Source organism: Balaenoptera acutorostrata, chromosome 5 (genome assembly GCF_949987535.1).
Source record: "Balaenoptera acutorostrata chromosome 5, mBalAcu1.1, whole genome shotgun sequence".
In the NCBI taxonomy this organism is placed as follows: domain Eukaryota; kingdom Metazoa; phylum Chordata; class Mammalia; order Artiodactyla; family Balaenopteridae; genus Balaenoptera; species Balaenoptera acutorostrata.
In genome coordinates this window covers 139,584,416-139,604,958 of record NC_080068.1, presented here as the reverse complement: position 1 = coordinate 139,604,958, position 20,543 = coordinate 139,584,416, and the positions used below count along the sequence as shown (strand labels likewise).

Genomic DNA, 20,543 nt, shown 5'->3' with positions numbered 1-20,543 from the left:
TGTGGCTATCCTCATTTTTCTTTCCCTTCCCCAAAATTCCTTCTCCCCCAAATGTGGAAATTCCGTAATTGATCTTTTCTTGGCTATTGATCTTGGGCCGGGCACCTAACTCTAGCCAGGCCACCCTAGACATTTTGACTTGGGACTGACACTCAAGTCAATTTCTCTTTGGATGCCTGCAGCATGCAAAAGCTCAGAAGCAGTCACTGGCCATGTTTTCTGCCAAGTGAACCAGAAGAGTGGAGAAATCCAATTATAAGAGAGAGAGAGAATGAAGGTGGGCAGCAAAGCTGAGCCCAGAGGTAGGAGACCGAGTCCTCGATCCCAGCTCTTCTTTGGGTCTAGTTGTATCCTTGTCCTGGAGTCTAACGTCAGACAAGTCAGACTCCTGACAGTAAATCCCCCCTTGTAGATGGATGTGACCTGAGTTCCTGATACCTGCACCTAAGTCAGTCCTAATTCCACTGCATATGGCGACTTGGCGGTCCAGTCACAACCTGCCTTGCTGGCTTCATCACCCAGTGTTCTGACCACCCCTTCATCTCACTGCACACTCCCTCCTCTGCATCGAAGCCACACGATCACGCCAGTCTCTGTGCTCACCGTCCTTTGTATGTGCCTCTTTAGTTACGTTTACCACAGTACACTGTAGAATTCCTATTTGTTTATATATCACGTTGTAAGTTCTTCAAGGACAGTCTTGTTCATCTACATAGCTCACTGCCTAACACAAATGTTTGATAAATCAGGTTATTCCAACAAATGAAGTGAATTAGTATTTGCCACACAGGCTCTAGCAAGCTTGCCCCCCAAAAGATGTGACCAACCTATTGTCTTATTATTTAAAAAGCAGTCTTTCATGAATAACGTAATTTTGTGTTTGAACAGAAGAGTAACATGTATGAAATAAACTGACCAGGGAAAGGGCACGAACTTCAGAGTCCCTAACCCCAGTCCAATGCAGGGGACATGCGTTCAAGCCCTGGTCCAGGAAGATCCCACATGCCACGGAGCAACGAAGCCTGTGCGCCACAACTACTGAGCCTGCGCTCTAGAGCCCGCGAGCCACAACTACTGAGCCTGCGTGCTGCAACTACTGAAGCCTACGAGCCTAGAGCCCGTGCCCCGCAAACAAGAGAAGCCACCCCAATGAGAAGCCCGCGCACCGCAACGAAGAGCAGCCCCCACTCGCCGCAACTAGAGAAAGCCCGCGCACAGCAACAAAGACCCAACGCAGCCAAAAAAAAAAGTCTCTAAAAACAAAACATTCTCCTAAAGAGCCTAACTAAATCAGAAATCTGAATGCAGAAATTGTAATCTTATACCTGTCACCTACTCCCTTCTCTTCTTTCTCACTTTTTAGTTATTCATTCTGCTAAATTCTTCTACCTTTAAGTATACAGACGCCAACCACTCTTGTGATACGTGCCATTTGCCCTGAAGTGTTTGCTCTTAAACAAACTGGATTACTCAGCCTTACAAATAAAAAAGCTACCCTATCAGCTAATTTTAATACTTAGGGTTTTTTCCTGAAAAGTTCTTTAACCTTGAATGTGTTTCCAAATGGGTTAGTTTTTGTCTGTTTGATTCTAATGTATTGCATACTACCTGGAAGCCAGAGGAAAACAAGAGATTTTTTTTTGTTGTTTTATTTTATGCTCAACCTAGTAACCAAACAAAGAAAATAAACCACAATTTCTTTATACCAAAGCTGGTTTATTGAACTTCATGAGGGCAAAGTTACAGTGACGCTATTCCATAACAAAATTATTTAACTCTAGCTTAGATTTCATGAGGAAATGTATTAGCAATATACTGTCAATAAAGCATTGTCATTAATAGCTAACTTCATTAGAATCTGGATTCGTTTCCTTTGGTGTTCTCAAATTATGACTTTTCCAAAACATATCTGAGGTTTTCAACTAAAGGTCACAGTTAAAATAAATTCATACAGGAGTTACAAAATGTGTGATTTGTGCTTTAAAAATTAATAATTAGTTGTTTGATAGCCACCATTTTGTAAGTGATTTCTCAATAGTCTGTGAAGTGTTTTATAAATATTTTGGAAAATATCTAAAAGCTTTATCCCCATTCAACTGATAAGTATGTTCTTTTTAAAAGTAAACACATATGTAGAAAAAATTAAAACAATAAATCACTACAAATGGGATACAAATATTTTAAAATTAATAAATATTAAAGTGAAAAAATAAGTTCTTTTACAGAACTTTAAAGGATACTTACTACTAACTTCTTACAAAAAGAAATAAAGTTAAATTACCTTTTTAAAAATATGAGTAATGGGCTTCTCTGGTGGTGCAGTGGTTGAGAATCTGCCTGCCAATGCAGGGGACACGGGTTCGAGCCCTGGTCTGGGAAGATCCCACATGCCGCGGAGCAACTAGGCCCGTGAGCCACAACTACTGAGCCTGCGCGTCTGGAGCCTGTGCTCCGCAACAAGAGAGGCCGCGATAGTGAGAGGCCCACGCACCGCGATGAAGAGTGGTCCCCGCTTGCCACAACTAGAGAAGGCCCTCGCACAGAAATGAAGACCCAACACAGCCAAAAAATAAAAAATATATATATATAAAAACATGAGTTAATAACAGCACTGAAAAAAAAATGTGCTTGGAAAGTCTGTAAACTTTCTTCCCCCACTTTAGAAAATGTTTTGATAAGCAATAAACAGATTCCCTTCTTTAAAAAACTGTTACGCCCATGACAATTATAACAGCTGTCATTGTTTTACTATAAAAATAGTTGCAAATCAACACTAATTTAGACAAAGTCAAACCATTTTTAATTCTACCATGATAAGAAAAATGGATTAATCTTCTTAAAAGCAAACAAAGCCAATTTGTTTTTCCTTAAGCTCTAATGTTTAAAACAGAATAATTATTTCCTATAATTATTACTTTCCATTAGTACATTTAATAGAATTATCTTGTTTTCATAAGTAAATTATCCAGTCAGGACCACCATCATGACTAAACAAAAAATCCTAAATTAGATTACATCACATATTTAATTGGTTTCCCACATTCTGAAAATATTTTACGTATAATCATCTTTTGGCTTAATTTCCTCTAAAATTATTAAGTTCAGCAATCTTTCAGAATTAGTAAATGTGCACACTTCAGATAAAGTTCATGGCTTACATTCCATTCATGTAATAGCTTCACATGCAAGCTTACTATTTCCTATGTGCAAAGTCTTAAATTCAAAATAAAAGTATTTAGGGTAAAAAAACTTTTTGAAATAGTCTTTCTACCACCAAGGGATAGACTAGATATTTTTCAACATCTAATTTATTTTTTATACTGAGGAGGAGTAGTTTGTTGTGACCATAAAAATTTAAAGATTTAAACAGAAGTACTGTAATGTACTACTACAGAAATAAAATGTAGACTCATAGCAATTACAGGTATGCCCTCAGAGTTACAATCCGAATGGAAGATGATTTGCTTATTCAGCCTTTAGGCATTAAATTGATTGGGGGTTGGGGGAGAGCAAGAAATACTACGTCTGACACACAGCTCGACAAAAAGCCAGGAATAGGTCTTTTGTGGTAGCCAGGAACCATGTTTAGCTATTTTCCCCCAAATTACACCTTCTCAAATCTTTCAATTAGTTTTTCACTGTTTAAAGGTATCAAAATAAAGTATAAAGCACCTTATTATCTGATTTACTTTTGCGTATTGTGCAGAATTTAGTAAGAAAAGAATTCAAATTACTCTTTTAGAAATAACAATGATTATTTTTTTGTAGACCTGATTGATAGTGATTTGAAATATCAAGCATCTAGAACTGTTGAAAAGGTCATTCTTTATGGACTGAGAACCAGAAAACATTCTAGGCTCTCTCCTTCCACTGGAACTAAAGTCTTGGCTCTAAAATGTACCAATAATAATGCATTTAAGTACATTAATAATACAAAGAAAGAACTCTAGGGAGAGGCAAATACCAGTTTTTATCCTATTGAGAACACTTCCCATTCAAAGCACATACGAGTAAGTATACTAAACCCTTAATATATTTTTTCAATCCCAGGAACACAGGATTAAACAATCACTGACTCTTAAAATCCGATCATACTCTCATTTGAAGCCTCCTCATTGGGCTCTCAATGGAAAGGTGTTCTGATTCATCCTAACTCTGTTTCACTTCAACCTCTGAAAACTAACTTTTTCCTTGTGTTGCCGCAGTGACAGACTTGATGAAGTAGATACAAAATACAAAAATAAGCATGACAATGATAAACAGTAAAGTGTCAGGATGATCCATTATATTTGAGATTAAATTCTATGACTTATCACTGTCATACTTCAAAAGTATTCCTTTAGTCAAAATTAGATTGTACAATAAAGACTGTGATTTAGCACCAGCACGTCACTGCAGGCTTTGGTTCAGGCTTCAGGGTAATTCCGTTATCAGGGGGTTGACTAAGCATTAACGGTTTATGGCTCTTCAGCTTATGAGCCAAGGTCATAAATATAGCTTCCACATGGTCATTATCATTGGGGTTTTTAGCAGAGGTTTCAAACAAAGGCATACTGTGCGTGTCAGCAAATTTCTGTGCCAAGTCCGTGGGTACCTGAATGGCACTCCTCAAGTCACATTTATTTCCAACAAGAATCCGTGGTATATCGTTGGCTAGCAAATGCTGTTTGCATTCTTCTATCCAAGATGGCAGGCTATGAAAACTCGCCATGTTGGTCATATCATACACGAAGACAACAGCATGTACGTTTCTGTAGTAGTGCTGGACCATGCTCTTTCTGAATCGTTCTTGTCCCGCTGTGTCCCATAACTGGATCTGAAAGTGGGGGGAAAAAAAGAGGAAAACTGAAAGTTTCATTCCAATTATACATGCAGAAAAATTTAACCACCTTTGCATGGTCTTTCCTACTTCTTCACTTATACTACTTTGCTCCCTTCCATGATGCCTTTTCAGTGTTATTTAAGGGATCCAAATTTCATGATACTAGTCTAGTTACCTCATCATTAATGCAAGTGTCCGAACAAAGACTTCAATTTAGCACTTTAATTTCAGTAAATCAAGTTTGTTTAGAAAAATTATACCTCAAAAATTGATTTTAAAACGCTAAGAGAAACAGATACCAGGTTTTAACAAACATATGAAGTGTCTAATTCCTGCAAATTTGGTTACAATATGCCCTTCCCTACATTTCACTCATCTAATTTAAAATAGTAGACTTAGGATAGATGTGAAAAGTCATGAGATCTAGCCCCCAAATCAATATATATATATATACATCCTATAAAATCCAGGCCCCTGGCAACCCGTAGGTTACTTTGAAAATTTTAAATGAATAGGAAATCACTTATCTATCCTAAATATCTCTACCAATAAAAATATTCCAATACCTCCTAATGGAAATATGGGAGAGTTGGGGAAAATGATATCTGAAACTAAATACAGGACTTCCCTGGTGGCGCAGTGGTTAAGAATCCACCTGCCCATGCAGGGGATACGGGTTCCAGCCCTGGTCCGGGAAGATCCCACATGCTGCGGAGCAACTAAGCCCGTGCGCCACAACTACTGAGCCTGAACTCTAGAGCCCGGGAGCCACAACTACTGAAGCCCGCGTGCCTAGAGCCCGTGCTCTGCAACAAGAGAAGCCACCGCAATGAGAAGCCTGCGCACCGCAACAAAGAGTAGCCCCCGCTCGCCGCAACTAGAGAAAGCCCGTGTGCAGCAATGAAGACCCAACGCAGCCAAAAAATAAATAAATAAATAAGTAAATTAATTAATAGATAAATAAATAAAGCTAAATACAAGTCATGTGTTATGATTCTCTTAAAACACTGAATTTATCCTGCCTTTGTTTGGTTCCTAAAAAAAGTTAAATGATGAGGGTACTGGTCACAATGGAAAAGACTAGAGGCAGATTTGCTTAGATAGCCTAAACTGGTGATTTCTCTAGAGCAATACCGAAGGAGAGGGAAATTGAGGGGAGACTGTAGATGACACCCAGAGTAAGTAGGATGTAAGACAGGAAGCGCTGAGAACACAGCGGTATATGGTAAGTGCTCAATTAAGATGCAATGAATGAATATATTTAAAAATGTGATCAGAGATGGAAATACTGATCACCACTCTCTTTCGTGCTACCTTAGTTTTTAGCAGTTCTGATTTTTTCCATCTTTTTTGGTGGTAGCTCTTTTTAGCCCAAATTTCTCCGTCTTTGAAATATTCTCCCTTTCTTCCAAATTAACATAAATCTAACTTTGTTCCAGGTGGAAATATAAAATACTATACAGGCATATCCTGGAGATATTGAAGGTTTGGTTCCAGACCATTGCAATAAAGCAAATATCACAATAAATCAAGTCACATGGATTTTTTGGTTTCCCACTGCATATAAAAGTTATGTTTACACTATATGGTAGTTTATTAAGTGTGCAATGGTATTTATCTAAAAAAACAAAGTACATACCTTAATTTAAAAATAATTTATTGCTAAAGAATGCTCACCATCATCTGACAAGTCAGGGTTGCCATAAAACTTCACTTGGTAAAAAATGCACCATCTGCAAGTGTAGTAAAACAAGATATGCCTGTAGAAACTTGATTTCTCAGGCTCTCTTGGAACTAGGGGGACAAGTGACACAGTTCTGGCTAATAATTTGTAAATAGTTTTTTCAGTGGGGGTTTCTAGAAAAATAAACTGATTTGTGATTTTTTTAAAAAAAAGACAGAGCATTTGGCACATGCCTTTTGCACTTCTCTCGCCACACCCGTTCTGCCTGGAATGGAATATCATGCTGGGAGGCTCAGCAGCCATTTTATAAGCACGAAGAAGAAAGCCACACACAAGAATGATAGAGCAGAAGTCTAGCATAAATAGAATACTGCTGACAGCGTACCATCATACAGACTGCTGCCTCTGGTCTCCTTATTACATGAGAAAAATAAAACCTTACATGGTTAAATCGTCATAGTTGAATTTCTCTTACATGTAGCTGAGTGCTATCCTAAAATTATTTGCTATGTACACTGTTTAAAACCTTTACCGCTTACAGTCACATTTACTCAGGAAAGTACAGGTTCTGCCTTGATGCATTCCTAGAGACCACTTCACAAAGTACTTTGTTAAAAAATACCCACTGTGTGATGTAAGCAACACAGTTGACAGATGGGCAATAAAGACTCAGTATCATATAAATCAGAGGTAGAAGCAAACAGTTGTCAGCAAACTAAGAACTAATAACATCGAAGACTATTTAAATCAACAAAAATTTATTAAGTACCTACTGTGTACCCACCCGTAGGTTACTTACACCACCAGGCCTTTGCTTCCTCAACAGTAAAGGTAAAATTTAGTTTCAGACCCTATAAAATAAGCATTCATAGACTAGCTACACTAACTATGCAAAGAACTAATAAAGTAAATTATAATTTTTAAAAAATACAACTTTCCTTTTTAAGAAAAATACATTTTTTTAACCCCAATTAACATGTTAAGAATAAAAACACTCAGCATACAACTAAAACTCTTTCAAGCTATAGATGTCGGAATTTATTACAAAGCTACACTGTGTACTATCAGCACAAGATTAGAAATACAGATCAGTGGAACAGAACTTAGAGTCCAGAAATAAATCCATATTATCTATGGTCAACTGATTTTCTACAAGACTGCCAGGACAATTCAGTAAGGGAAAGCACAGACATTTCAATAAATGGTGCTGGGACAATATGCAAAAAATGAAGTTGGACCCCCTACCTCACACCATATACAAAAATTTATTCAAAATGGATGAAAGATCTAAATTTAAGTTAAAACCATAAAAATCTTAGAAGAAAACATAGGGGTAAATATTTGTGACCTTGGATTAGGCAATGGTTTCTTAGCTATGACACCTAAAGCAGAACCAACAAAAGAAAAAAATAGATAAACTGGACTTCATCAAAATTAAAAATGTTTGTGCTTCAAAGGACATTATCATGAAAGTGAAAAGACAACTCAAAGAATGGGAGAAAATATCTGTAAATAATACATGTGTTAGGGGTCTAGTATTCAAAATATTTAAGACCTCTTACAACTCAATAATAAAAAGACACATAACCCAATTAAAAAATCGGCAAAGGATGTGAATAGATGTTTCTCCAAAGAAAATATACAAATGTTCAATAAGTACATGAAAAGCTGCTCAACATCATTAGCCATCAAACAAATACAAATCGATAACAAGTGTTTGCAGAAATGTGGAAAAGTGGAACTCTCATACATTGCTGGTGGGGATGTAAGTGCAGCCACTTTAGAAAAGTTTGGCAGTTCCTCAAAAAGTTAAACAGAATTTTATTTAGCCATAAAAAGGAATGAAGGGACTTCCCTGGCGGTCCAGTGGTTGAGACTTCGCCTTCCAATGCAGGGGGTGCGGGTTTGATCCCCGGTTGGGGAGCTAAGATCCCACATGCCTCATGGCCAAAAAACATAAAACAGAAGCAATACTGTAACAAATTCAATAAAGACCTTAAAAAAAGAAAAAAGGAATGAAGTACTGACACATGCTACAACATGGATAAGCCTCCAAAATATGCTAAGTAGAAGAAACCAGACACAAAAGGTCACATTTCTATGGTTCCACTTACATGAAATATCCAAAATAGACAAATCCATAAAGACAGAATATAGACTGGTAGTTGCCAGAGGCTGGGGAATGGGGAGAAACTTTAATGGGTGAGGGATCTTACTTGGAGTTATGGCAATATTTTGAAACTAGATAAAGGTGGTGGTTGTACAACATTATGAATGCATTGAATGGCTCACTTTAAAATAGTTACTTTGATGTTATTTGAATTTCACTTCAACAAATGAGGGAAAAAAAAGAGAGAGAGAGAGAGACAGTTGCCATATGACCCAGCAATTCCACTCCTAGGTGTATATCCAAGAGAACCGAAAAGATATGTTCACACAAAAACTTGTACACAAATGTTCATAGCAGCATTATTCATAATAGTTAAAAGGTGGAAACAACCCAAATATCCACCAACTTATGAATGGATAAATAAAATGTATGTCCATATAATGGAACATTATTCAGCCATAAAAAGGAATGAAGTACTGACACATGTTACAACATGGATGAATCTTGAAAACATTATGCTGAGCGAAAGAAGTCAAGACACAAAAGGCCATACATTGTAAGATTCCATGTATATGACATGTCCACTATAAGGCAAGTTCCTAGAGACAGTAAGTAGATTAGTGGTTGCCAGGGTCTGAGGGAACAGGAGGAATGGGGAGTGATTGATCATGGGTATAGGGTTTCTTTCTGGGGTGATGAAATGTTCTGGAGTTAGACAGTGATGATGTTACACAGGCTTGTGAATATACTAAAAACCACTGAATTGTATATTTTCAAAGCATAAATATCTCAGTTTTTAAGAATGAAAAAACAAAACCCACTTCAAACTATATCTTTAACATTCAGAGAGAGATTTTGGGAATAATTTGGATGACCTACATAAAAGCTGTCCAAAGAAATTGGAACTGATCTTTTCCCTTTTAGTAACATTCTTGCAGCTCAGGTATTCAAAAATCATTTCATCGATGGATACAAATGAACCTACATACAAAACAGAAATAGAGTCACAGATGACAGATGTATTATAGAAAACAAACTTTGGTTGCTAAGGAGGAAAGCGGGGGAGAGGGGGAGGGATAAATTGGGAGATTTGGACTGACACAGACACACTACTATATATAAAAAGGTAACTAATAAGAACCTACTGTACAGCACAGGGAACTCTACTCAATGCTCTGGAATGACCTATATGGGAATAGAATCTAAAAAAGAGTGGATACATGTATAATAGATTCACTTTGCTGTACAGCAGAAACTAACACAACACTGTAAGTCAACCGTACGCCAATAAAAATTAATTTAAAAAATCATTTCACCAATGTAAAATGATTTATAATGTTTTAAGCAAAGTATATTTTTAAGTTAAAAAAACAATAAAAATCACACAAAAAGGAAATATACCAAAACATTAACAATGGTTGTCTTTAAGGCAATTTCCCCCTTTATTTCTACTTTACTCTGTTTTCCACAACAAACATACATTTATTCTATTTGTTTTAACAAAGTAAAGTTTAAAAAAAAAATTATGCAGAATTTAGACCTGCCTCAAAGAACCGTAGAAGTCCTCAATAAATGTAAGTGGTGATGATTAGGATGTTTATCCCTAAGAAAACCACTTGCTTGTTTTAGACTAGGATTGACTCAACGATACCCCTCTTCCCATCAGCCCTGCTCAAAACATTCTAATCATATCAAGACTTCCAGGAAACAAGAAGTCGTAAATAATAACTCCGCACACTTTACTGGAGAACCGTAAAAGTAAATACTATGTTAAGTGAGGCACTTACAAAGAAGTACAGCTGTCTCTCAGTATCCATAGGGGATTGGTTCCAGGACCCCACAAAATACCAAAATCCACGGATGCTCAAGTCCTTTATATAAAATGGCATAGTGCTGGCATTTAACCTACACACATGCGTATACTCTAGGTCATCTCTAAATTACTTATAATACCTAATGCAAAGTAAATGCTATGTAAATACTTGCCAGCAGTGGGCAAATTCAAGGTTTGCTTTTTGGAACTTTCCAGAATGTTTTTTCCCCAAATATTTCCCCATGGATATGAAGGGCCGAGTGTATCTAAAAGGAAGCTTCAAAATTTCACTCACCGAATTGCTAGAACCAGTGAAGGCATAGGACACAGACACACTGTTATGCTGCCTGCTGCCTTTCAGGTCTGCACAGGACACTGAGGTGAGGGCAAGCGGGCTGCAGAAGGAGCAGTGAGAGGCCCGGCAAAGAAAGGACAGGACAACTAATAAAAACTGTCAGCCACAGAAGGCTAGAGAAAACTTCGACTGAAAGAGAGAGACACATATAGATACGCAGCAGGGAACAAACCTCACGATAACCTAGAAAAATCTTGAGCTTTAGCTATGAGTGGAGTGGTTCACAATGCTTTAAAAAAAAAATAGAAAACGACGCTCTGGAACCTAAGGAAGTGACATGCTTTTGTCCCGGGAAATGTTAAGTTAGGAAGTATTTTCAAAGCAATTTTTCCCAATTTAATACTTAACATCTTAAGAAAGAAAATGGCTCATAGGTGCTTCTACAAGATATTACTCCCATTTTAAACATTATAAAGATAACATAAAATATACGTTAATAATATTTCATGAACCTCTACTTTAAATTCCAATATCAAGTTCCAACAAAAATGACAACCTAATTGCTAAATACTAAGGGCAGATTCTTTTTTTTTTTTTAATGTCTATTCAATGCTTTGCCCAGTTTTAATTATTTGTCTTTTTATTATTGATAAAGTGTGTGTGTGCACGCACATGCGTACACATATAGATTCTGGACACTAGACCCTTGTCAGGTATATGATTTGTAAATATTTGCTCCCGTTCTGTAGGTTGTCCTCTTATTTTTTTAAAAAAAATAAATTTATTTATTTATTTATTTTTGGCTGCATTGGGTCTTCGTTGCTGCACACAGGCTTTCTCTAGTTGCAGACAGCGGGGGCTACTCTTTGTTGCAGTGCGCAGGCTTCTCACTGCAGTGACTTCTCTTGTTGCGGAGCACGGGCTCTAGGCGTGCGGGCTTCAGTAGTTGCGGCACGCGGGCTCAGTAGTTGTGGCTTGCGGACTCTAGAGCACAGGCTCAGTAGTTGTGGCGCACGGGCTTAGTTGCTCCGTGGCATGTGGGATCTTCCCGGACCAGGGCTCGAACCCGTGTCCCTTGCATTGGCAGGCAGATTCTTAACCACTGCGCCACCAGGGAAGTCCCAAAGAGCAGATTCCTACTGTTCATGAACGCTCTTTTTAGTAGCTTTATGACCAAAATGAGAAATGACCTGGCTAGATTGATTCAATGCTTTTTTTGCTTGACTGAAAAGGATAAGGGTATTAGCCCAGATGACCTTTCTTTGTTTGATCAGCTATCAAATTTCCTCTTCCCCTGTTCTTTCAAAGAACACGTTTTTATTATTTTTGCTTCTAAGCAGCCTATATAAAAGATCATCTGGTAATTACATAAAAGCTTCTATTAACAACTTGATGATGTAAATCAACATCATAAGGAGTATAAGTAACATTTCAAGAGAACTCTTTTTGCTTTGGGTATACAAAGTAGAAATATGTACATCTGATGTATAGATCCAAATGGCAAATTTTAAAATTTATTTTAAATTTTAGGGGTTTTTAGCTTCCCTAATAAGGAGAAGTAACAAATTTTGTGTGACTATTTGAAAGGAATACTTCAAAGGAAGAATTTAATTATAGCCTAATGAAAGGGATAGGAAGAGAGTAAGCAGGGAGAGAAAGGAAGCAAGAGCTGGGAGCCCTGGGTTGTAAATTCCAGCACTGCCACCTCCACCTCACCACCACAATTTAGGGATGGGCATGTGTCACAATCCCCAATCAGAACCACGGAGTCTCCATTTCAGGACTGGTGTTGGAACTGGCAGAAAGAGAACTTTACTTCTGGGTTTCCAGTTATGTGAAACAAAAAATTTTCATTTTGCTTTGCTACTTTGAGTACAGAGTCCCAACACAGAGTCTAAAGCACAATATCTTGATTACTGATTAAAGATTCCTGGAAAGTAAATAATTCTATCACATCTCACCACCTGAGTACACACACCAATGTTACCACCTGCAAAGACGAGGTACAAGAATCACAGGCTTCTGAAATCAGGCTGGAAGAAGAATGGGACTCTGGCCTGGTTCCAGGGGTCCTTCAGATAGTAGAATGGCTTGGGTCTGTGAAAATGTGTATTGCTTGTACCATACAGGCCTCACCAAACCACTGCAATACAGAATCTCTGTCAGACTAGACCCAAATATCCCAAAGTTTTCTGAGCTAATCTTAATCACAAATTAAGATTCTTTTTAGGGTACCCCAACTGTTAATATCTCATTCCCTGAATTCCAATGCAAATCAAATCAAGAGGACCAATTTGGTATCTCCCTACTCACCATCACCACATTTTAAGATGAATTATCAATTTAATTCTAGTAAGGTAAAGTATGAGATGATGTCTTATAAAATATGCTTTGACTTATAAACATTAGATTACTTTTAATAACTATCAAGACAGAACAATGGAGAAGCATAAATAATCTGATTTATACTTGGCTTCAGCATTCATTGCATACCATCTTCATCACGCCATGAAACAAAGCTCTCCTCCACTCCCTATGCATTTAACTAAATTGGGCATTTTGTTCTCATTCATCTATGCTCCCCAACTTCAACTTCATATTCATGATTATCTCCTCCAATTCCACACTTCTAGTTGCGAATCTGACATTTCCATTTGAGCACACCACCATCTCAACAAAGAAATGACTATGACAAAACTTTTTACGGAGCCTTCAACGAACTTCAATCTTCCATGTTGTACTTCTCCCCTCTACTAAAGGCATACCTACCTCCAGCCAACCAGACCCACACCCTCAGCCATCTGAGTCCTCTTCCTTCTCATCACCAAAAGCCAGTTACTGAAGCCTTTTGGCTTTATCATCAAAATGCCTCTCTTACCGCCTCTTTCTTTCATTAGCTTCCCTTATCACGCCGACTTGGAGTTCCAGAGCAGCCTACCAATTGATCTGCTGCCACCAAGTAGGCAGCACTTACCCGAGCCCTGCATAGTTTAGAAACTGAGCCAGACACTGGAAGGCGTCTACGGGGTTATCAGACACGCGCCCTGTCCTGAACAAGACTGAGTAAGACCTAATAAAAGAGGTGGATGCATATATAGCACAATGAGGAAAGAGAGAGAGTTTAAAGGCTCAGGTAAGGTGCTAAAGGAAGCTGATAGAAGGAAGAAATAGAATTGAGAATGAGAGGCAGGGAGATTCCTAATACAGACACACTGAGTTGAATAAGGAAGAATTACATGTGGTGAAATATGGGAAGGGGGGATATTCCAGGCAAATAGTGGGAAATGTAAGAGGAAAACATAGGGATCAGGAAATAATTGGCTGGACTATAGGGTACTTGAAGGAAACTAATGGGGAAAAAAAGTTAAGTTAGAAAAGCAGTCTGGAGCAAGAGAAGGAAGGCCTTATGTTAATTTAAAAAGTTGGAACTTCACAAAATAATGGAGAACCACTCAGAGCATCTGAGGCAGGGGAGATTAATCTCCCCAAAGCGCTACACGCATCTGGCATTTTGGCAACAATGTACAAAACAGATTAATTGAGGACTGGGGTTGGGTGAAGTTGAGCTGCTGCAATAGAGCAGAGCATAGAAAAGATGAACTAGGATTCCGAAGGAAGGGTGAATGAGAGAAATCATCCAGGTAGAAAACTAAGTGGATTTAGGGAGCAAAGGAGAGAGGCGAGGCCTCCGGGATGAGGAGGTAACATCAGGACCACCTAGGTCACGTTGAGGAGAAACTGGAGAGGCAGATTTGACAGGGACGATGAACTCACGTCGGAATTTTGAGGGGAGGGAGGGATTATCCAAAGAGCCATGTCTACAAAACAAAAGGAAATGCAGAATGACAGATGAGGAGAGAGGTCTGGGCCAAACAAAGACTTGGAAGTTATCCTCATAGACGTGACAGGCGAAGTCAAGAGACTTCTAAAGGAGAGGATGTAGACAGAAAAACAGGTCATGGGGCAGATCGAGTCTCTCTCAGGATTCCTCCTCAATCGCTGCCACATTTATCTTCCTAGAACACTTGGACTTTTTGCCACGCGTACAAAATCAAGCTACACCCTAGCTGTTTTCCAAACTCTTCAGAAACGTTGCTACCAAAACCTTCGCAGACTTCTCACTTGCCACTTTCCCGCGGGAGCCCTTCATCCTGCTGACGTTCCCCATCAAAACCTCCCTCCAAGTGAGAACGATCCCTCCACCAACATCCAAACCAATAACTTGGCCCTCACCTACTGCCTGGTTTTGCTAGTCATCTTTTTAGGTATATAAATCTTACCCCTATCTAGGAGAGCAAATCACCTACGGAGTACATCAGGGTCAGCAAACTTTTTCTGTGTATCTTAGGCTTTGCAGGCCTAACAGTCTGTCACAACCACTGCTCAACTCTGCCATTGCTGTGCAAAAGCAAGCACAATATGTAAACAAATGAGCCTAGCTGTGTTTCAATACAACTTTATTTAGGGACACTGAAATTTAAATTTCATAAAATTTTCACTTGTCATGAAATCTTATTCCTTCGATTTTTTTTTTCCTACAACCATTTAAAAACGTAAAAATCGGGACTTCCCTGGTGGTCCAGTGGCTAAGACTCCGTGCTCCCAAGGCAGGGGGCCTGGGTTCGATCCCTGGTTAGGGAACTAGATCCCGAATGCCGCAACTAAGAGTTCTCAGGACGCAACTAAAAGCTCCTCCCGCATGCCGCAACTAGAAGATCCCGCGTGCTGCAACTAAGACCTGGCGCAGCCAAATAAATAATTTTTTTTTTTTAATGTAAAAATCATTCTTAGCTTGCAGGCCATATAAAAACAGACAGTAGTGCATAGATGGTTACTGGACTTATTGTGGTGATCATTTCATAACGTATGCAAATATCAAATTACTATGTAGTACACCTGAAACTAACATAATATTGTACGTCAACCATATTTCAACTTAAAAAAACTAACAGGAAAACAAATTAAAGAAACAGGCAGCAGACTGTATTTAGCCCTGAAGCATGGTTTGCTGATTCCTGCACTGAATCATAATTCTTTGTGCCTAACAAAATGTCTTCTTTCCAGCAATTACTCATTAAATGTTTGATTGACCAATGGGGCAAGAAGTCCTTGTTGTTTTCCTTTAGTTAATATTAACATGGGAAAATTTCATATCACTACAAATAATAAGTAAGCTATCTCAAAGTTCAAATAGGAACTGATGATCCCTAGTTGAGAAAGAGATTAAATCCAACACTAGGCTTTAATGATTCTGCTGGTGTCTGCCATTGTCACACGCTGATATGAAAGGAATACGGCTATGAGGAGGACACACATAGAAGGAAGGAGCATGAGGATTAGAGTCGCAATTTAAAAAGCAAATGTATGGGCTTCCCTGGTGGCGCAGTGGTTGAGAATCTGCCTGCCAATGCAGGGGACGCGGGTTCGAGCCCTGGTCTGGGAGGATCCCACATGCCGCAGAGCAGCTAGGCCCATGAGCCACAACTACTGAGCCTGCGCGTCTGGAGCCTGTGCTCCGCAACAAGAGAGGCCGCGATAGTGAGAGGCCCGCGCACCGCGATGAAGAGTGGCCCCCACTTGCCACAACTAGAGAAAGCCCTCACACAGAAACGAAGACCCAACACAGCCATAAAGTAAAAATAAATAAATAAGCAAATATGGTTAAGAAAAAAAAAACCCAAAAAATCAAATGTATTTTTATTTAAGGAATTAATTCTATAATTTTATTTAACTTCCAAAATTCTACAAACAAGATTTTACTCTTTCAATTATACATATATAGTACTTAGGACAGACTAACAAATATAGACTTAATTACATTTCATGAAACATTTTAAGTGATTCTGAAATAGCACTGCTGTAAGACATGCTCTCTGAAAAATTTCCAGGCCACAAAACATTTAACACAATACCTCACTTTTATCAAACAAATAAAAATAATGTCTAGAATGTCATTTTATTAGTAAAGTAACATAGAGCTTCCCAGCTTTCACTTTGAGATGAAAAATTAGAAGAAATGTCATTTCAGGTTAAGCTTATAATTTTCCAAAGAAATAATATGAACATTTCAGCAGCACTTAAGATATATTATAGGTTAACAAAAAAGAAGTAGCAGCAACACATGGAATGAAGCTCTTCTATATCACTTCAGGGTTTGTTTTTTTCTTTTTTAAGACACCAAAAAAAACCTTGAAAAAATTTTCCAAAATAGCCATGTCTTTTTCTACTACAGAAATCTCTGAACATTTCTGTAATCTTTTCAACCTCAAAAAAACTCTCTCTCAAGTCTTACAGTTGGAGATACAAGTCAATGGATAAGGCCTTAGGAAGAATAAAAAGAGGGAGTTCCCTGGCAGTCCAGTGGTTAGGAAGGACTCGGTGCTTTCACTGCTGTGGCCCGGGTTCAATCCCTGGTCAGGGAACCCCGTAAGCTGTGCGACTCAGCAAAGAAAAAAAAAAACAGAGGGCTTCCCTGGTGGCGCAGTGGTTAAGAATCCCCCTGCCAGTGCAGGGGACACGGGTTCGAGCCCTGGTCCGGGAAGATCCCACATGCCGTGAAGCAACTAAGCCCCTGCACCACAAGTACTGAGCCTGTGCTCTAGAGCCCGTGAGCTACAGCTGCTGAGCCCATGTGCCACAACTACTGAAATCCGTGCACCTAGAGTCTGTGCTCCGCAACAAGAGAAGCCACCACAGTTAGAAGTCTGCGTACCACAACGAAGAGTAGCCCCCGCTCGCTGCAACTAGAGAAAGCCTGCACACAGCAACGAAGACCCAACACAGCCAAAAATAAATAAATAAATAAATAAATAAATAAATAAATAAGTAAGAAAGAAAGAAAGAAAGAAAGAAACTCAGTGTCCCTATCAACTAGGATATCAACTAAGGGACCCTATCAACGTATCAGGTTGAGCTGAAGCTCAGGAAGAACAATCCCAGAGAAAAATGTCTCTCCTCGCTCCTCTCAACCAGAGGGATCAACTCTGCTCCCAGCTTCATCACATCTGTGGTTCTGCTTTACTTATCACTGCCACCACTAATCCCAGTAGCTAAGCCTTCGATGTGACGCACTGGACATATTTTATATACTTTTAATATGCTGTAGGTATCTCTTAAATTTGCACCTGATTCATCTGTGATCTTAGAGTATAAATGGAAACCCGGAGGCAGGTAAAGGGCCACTGAACCCCAATTCCTCCCCTGTCTCCATATTCTCTATTTTGTTACTATCCTGCTTCCATGTGAGGGGAACTTCTCTTCCCTTCAGCTGTGTGCCTATGCCCTACTCCATCTCTGTTTCACTCTCGGGTTGTGCAGCTGCAGAATTGATGGTGCCAAAGAGAAAAAGTGATGTTAAACCACCAGGGAAACAGAAGCTTCTTAAGATGACCAACCATGGAGCCAGGTGCCTGATATATGTTCTCGTCTGTCCCTCATATTAGCCTGATGTGGTGCTATTGTCCCAATTTTTCAGATGAGAAAATAGTCTCCGAAAGATTAAGGAAACTGCCTAACGCCTAGAGTAACCAACCACCCCAGTCTGCCTGAGACTGAGGGGGTTCCTGGGAATGTGGGATTTCAGTTTTAAAATTGGGACAGTTTTGGGCAAAGCTGATCACTCTACTAAGGACACACGGCCCTTTCATAGGTTCAGATTTGAGCCAGGTCAGTTGGGCACCAAAGCCCCTTCACTTTTTCTCAGAACTCCTTCTTCTCCCAAACAAACTCCCTCTCAAACCTCAGAAAGAAGTCCCACTACTTTCCTCCCCCAAAGGTTCCTGGGCCTAACTTAATTCTGATGGAAAAGAGCCTCTTGGGCTTCCCTAGTGGCGCAGTGGTTGAGAATCTGCCTGCCAATGCAGGGGACACGGGTTCGAGCCCTGATCTGGGAAGATCCCATATGCCGCGGAGCAACTGGGCCCGTGAGCCACAATTACTGAGCCTGCGCGTCTGGAGCCTGTGCTCCGCAACAGGAGAGGCCACGATAATGAGAGGCCCGCACACCGCGATGAAGAGTGGCCCCCGCTTGCCAAAGCTAGAGAAAGCCCTCGCACAGAAACGAAGACCCAACACAGCCATAAATAAATAAATTAATTTAAAAAAAAAAGAGTCTCTTATTCTACCTTTTTCTTTGCAATGTATACAAATCTTTCTTAACTCACTAATACGGTGCACCCAAAGGACCACCACTCACAGCTTGAATGGGACAATGGAAAATTAAAGTGAAGATTAAAAGGCAAAAGGGCCTACAGAAGACTGATGTCTTTTACAACCCTATTTCTCCTTTACTATCATTAGCAGTAAAACCCCTTTGGGGGTGGGAAGGTGAAGCAGTGGTTAGGCAACTAAAAAATAAATTGTTTGTGCCTCAAGGATGTGAGGGTGGGAACGAAGTGAGCCTATTTTTTCCCCATGGGGGGCTGAGATAAAGATGAACATCCTAATTTAAAGTGAAAAAATAAATGCAGTGTAAGGAAGGCAGAGCAGTTCCTCGGGTCCACGTGTTTTAAGGGATGGTATCAGCAGGTAGCTGAGGGGTTAGTGGTGGCTCAGACTCAAGAAGTGTGTCTAAGGATTACATCATCAGGAGGCCTCAGCCCTGTCACTGATCCTTACTCTCCAACGTCCCCATTGCAACCCCTCAGAACCCCAGGCTCGGCCTTGGGCTTACTACCTTCTCCACTGTTACTGTGTCTCCAGTCTCGGGAACCACCAATAAGACTTAAAGAAGACTTGAAAGCGGGTGGCACCGAGAATGTGCTCTGGCAACCCAAGTAGGAACCAAGTACAAATTACAGAATGTTTCTGCAGGAAATCAGATTCTTCTCAACAACTCAATGTCATACCAAAACTACTGTAACAAAACTGTATGCAAAAGAAGATCTAAGTACTTCCTCAAAGGCAAAGGGGCTTTACTTCCACAGTACCTAGGGCAATGCTAAAATGAATGTTTAACAAATAGTATTTCCTAAATGAAATTCCCATGCTTGAGAAATTTCACTGTTTTTCCTTCGGTCTTACTTCACTAACTCCCAGCACGTGAGACACAGCCCATGAGTCAGTGGATACCCCCTACACCCTGGCTACTCAATGTGTGGTCCACAGACTAGCTGCATCTGCATCACCTGAGACCTGACCGAATTAGAATTTGCATTTACTTAAAAAAAAAAAAATCCCCAGGCAAATCTCAGGCACATCAAAGTTGGAGAAGCACTGCCTTAGAAGTTTGCTATATACAAATCCTTCCAATGCCCAACTCCCATCTCCACACCAGCGTTTGAAAAGATGGAGCGCACGCCCCGCACCGGGCCAGCAATTAACCCACGGAGCGGTTGGGACCCTTGTCATCCCCGGGACAACCTTCCTTCTTGACAGTCTGCCATCCGCTCACCTTGATACGCTCCCCATCAATCTCCACCGCTCGTTCTCGGAAATCCACCCCGATAGTAGCCTCGGTACGGTCGGGGAAGCGGCCGGCGCAGAAGCGGTAGGTCAGGCACGTCTTGCCCACATTGGAGTCGCCAATCACGATGATCTTGAAGATGCGGGAGCGAGCCGGGGGCAGAAACCCTGAGGCCCCTGACATCGCACCGCTGGACGAGAAGCTCGCCTCGAGCGACGACTCCATCTCCGAAGCCATTCTCCTGCCCCGCCCCAAACCGAGGCGGAGGAAAGGAGACGCAGCGAGGCTGGGCGATTACGCCACCGCCGGCGAGCTCGCCCAGTCCGCGGGCTCCGTCGCTCAACGTCCCGGGAGCCACCGTCCTCCGGGCCGCCAGCGCGCGTGCGCACCTTCCCGCCCCACCCCTGCCCCGCGCA

At 40.2% G+C, this 20,543-nt stretch overlaps 1 protein-coding gene across 1 annotated transcript; it reads right to left on the bottom strand.

Moving 5' to 3' along the window:
• Positions 1–1,695: 1,695 nt before the first annotated feature.
• RAB33B (RAB33B, member RAS oncogene family) lies at positions 1,696–20,532 on the bottom strand. The gene is made up of 2 exons (XM_007172335.2): positions 20,116–20,532; positions 1,696–4,816 (listed from the first exon to the last, which is right to left on the bottom strand). Exons 1-2 carry the CDS (start codon positions 20,362–20,364, stop codon positions 4,376–4,378), a joined length of 690 nt encoding a protein of 229 aa, XP_007172397.1. The 5' UTR covers positions 20,365–20,532; the 3' UTR covers positions 1,696–4,375.
• Between the last annotated feature and the right edge of the window lie 11 nt (positions 20,533–20,543).